Source organism: Sinocyclocheilus rhinocerous, unplaced genomic scaffold (assembly GCF_001515625.1).
Source record: "Sinocyclocheilus rhinocerous isolate Xijiao unplaced genomic scaffold, SAMN03320098_v1.1 scaffold4136, whole genome shotgun sequence".
Lineage (NCBI taxonomy): Eukaryota > Metazoa > Chordata > Actinopteri > Cypriniformes > Cyprinidae > Sinocyclocheilus > Sinocyclocheilus rhinocerous.
Genome location: NW_015638206.1, coordinates 6402 through 8849, shown reverse-complemented (window position 1 = coordinate 8849; position 2448 = coordinate 6402). Strand labels below are relative to the sequence as shown.

General features: G+C 41.1%; 1 protein-coding gene across 1 annotated transcript in view; it reads right to left on the bottom strand.

The window, feature by feature from the left end:
- The window catches only part of LOC107749629 (NACHT, LRR and PYD domains-containing protein 12-like), a 6212-nt gene extending 4635 nt beyond the window's left edge, over window positions 1-1577 (bottom strand). Inside the window, exon 1 of the mRNA XM_016564792.1 lies at window positions 489-1577. Within this exon, the coding sequence (XP_016420278.1) occupies window positions 489-1339 (851 nt within the window). The 5' untranslated portion in view covers window positions 1340-1577. The remainder of the gene's footprint in view (window positions 1-488) is intronic.
- Window positions 1578-2448: the final 871 nt, after the last annotated feature.

Here is a 2448-nt window from a genome sequence, read left to right as displayed (position 1 = left end):
ACTTCTTTTGGACTGATGCATGCAACACCTGCTGAGTGCCATTAAACAGCTTGAAAGATCAAAGACAATTTTAAATATAACTCCAACTGGATTCGTCTGAAAGAAGAAAGTCATATACACCTAGGATGCCTCGGGGGTGAGTAACTTATGGGCTAATTTTCATTTTTGGGTGAACTAACCCTTTAAAACTCTGTTATGATTTCAAATTAAAATGGTTACAATCTTGCATTAAAACTGTTATGATTTTGCATTAAAACTGTTACAATCTTGCACATAACTGCTGCAATTTTGCTTTTAAACTGTTACAGTTTTGCATTTCACCGTTACAGTTTTACATTAAAACTGTCACAATTTTGCATTACAACTGTTACAATCTTGAATTTAACTGTTGCAATTTTACTTTTAATCCGTTTTAATCCGTTATATTCAAATTGGACTGGGAATATTTCATGAAACATTCTGAAGATGTTTAGCCTCACAGTACTTACAGAGCCTTTCTGAAGCGTGTGATGGCTGGGGAGAATCTCTGAAATCCGTCTAAGGTGATGTTGTATTTCCTGAGGTCAAACTCATGGTGTTTCGTATCTGACATCACAAACTGGTGAGCCAGAAGCGTGCACTGGAACCGTGTGAGGGGCTCTTTGCACTGCGAGCGTTCAAGCTCATGCATTTCCTGCAAAAGTGACCGGTTCTTGAGCTCCACCAGGCAACGAACGTGACCGATGCATCTCTCAGAAGACAGACCTTGCCTCTTCAAAGACTTGATGTACGTGGCCACTTTTCTGTGATCATCTGAACTACTGCTCCAGACTGAAGGAAGGAATCCTTCAAGTAACTGTCTGCTGGAATCACAAGAAATCCCAAAGACAAAACAGTTAAAGAGGTCCAAGTGTCCATTTTTGCTTTTCAAGGCCTCATCAATCAAATTTTTGAGAAAATCACACAAAGTTGACTTCTGCTTCTTTTTAGCTGTAATCAATTCCAGGGAGCCTTGATTTCCTGATAGAAATTTTTGAAGCGCAAACATGGCTGCAAAGAATTCCTGGACACTGAGATGGACAAAGCTGAAAACTTTGCTCTCGTAAAACAGAAATTTGCGCACTGAGACGCAGGTAATGACTCCGGGATACTGAGACGCTTCTTCAACAGTGATATCATATTTCTTCAAGTCTTCTTCTCTGAAGATGGCATTCTGTTCCTTCAGCTGCCTGTATGCTAGCTCTGCCAGTTTCATAATCACTTCTTTATGTGTCTGGAGAGCGTCTTGCTGTGACAGCTCTTCCACTTGATATTTCTTGTGGCTCAGTCCACTCTGAATGAGCAGATAGTGGATGTACATTTCTGTCAGATTCGATGGTACATTTCTATCTTTATTCCGATTTTCGATGATGTCTTTGAGAACAACCGATGAAATCCAACAAAACAGAGGTATGTGGCACAATATCCACAGGCTCTTTTGAGACTTTAGGTGACAGATAACTTCTTCGGTTAGCTTTGTATTCTCAAATTGCTTCTTGAAGTACTCCTCCTTTTGCTCATCTCTGAATCCTCTGATATGTGTGATGTACCCCTTTCGGAAGATCTCAGACGGAAGCTGTCCAGCTGCGACGGGACGGCTGGTGATCCAGACGTGAGCGGATGGGAGAAGTTTTCCTAGCAGGAGGTTTACTAGAAGGACATCCACTGTGGCTTCTTTAGTCACATCCGACAAAAGGCTGTTAAAGTTCAACCCCTTTTTATATTCATCCAGACCATCTAATATGAACAGAACCTTCCTATTGCAGATCCATTCAGTGATCTGTTTCGCCTCTCTAAACTCAGGGTAAAAGACACAGATCAGGTCAAAAAGACTCTGCTTTTCTTCCTCAAGCCAGTTCAGCTCTCTGAACGGGAAGAGAAACACAAAGTCCAGATCTTGGTTTGATTCTCCGCTTGCCCAGTCGAGGACAAACTTCTGCACGGTGAACGTTTTCCCAATTCCAGCAATTCCTTTAGTCAGAACGGTCTTTATGATTCTGTTCTCACCCCCGAGGGGCTGAAGGATTTGATTGTAGTTGATGACCGTCTGCACTGATGTGTTTAAATCATGTGCCGTCTCGATTTGCCAGATCTCATGTTCTCTGTTGATGGGGTCCGACTCGTCATTGATGATAGACAGTTGTGTGTAGATCTTGTTCAGAGAGACAGACTCCTTGATTCCTTGCAAAATCTGCTCAGAGTCCGCCATCATTCTTGATTTCATATTATTCTTTACGTTCTGAAGAACTTCTAAACATCAGGACAAACTTGGAAAGTCATATCATTAACAGGAGCATCACACTTATGAATGAACAGTGTTCTACAACTATTCTTACCATGTTTGTTTACTGAGGTAGAGTGGGACACCTGTGGCTTAAAAAAACAAACATACATAAATATATGCAGTATAACATACGCAAAATCCATATC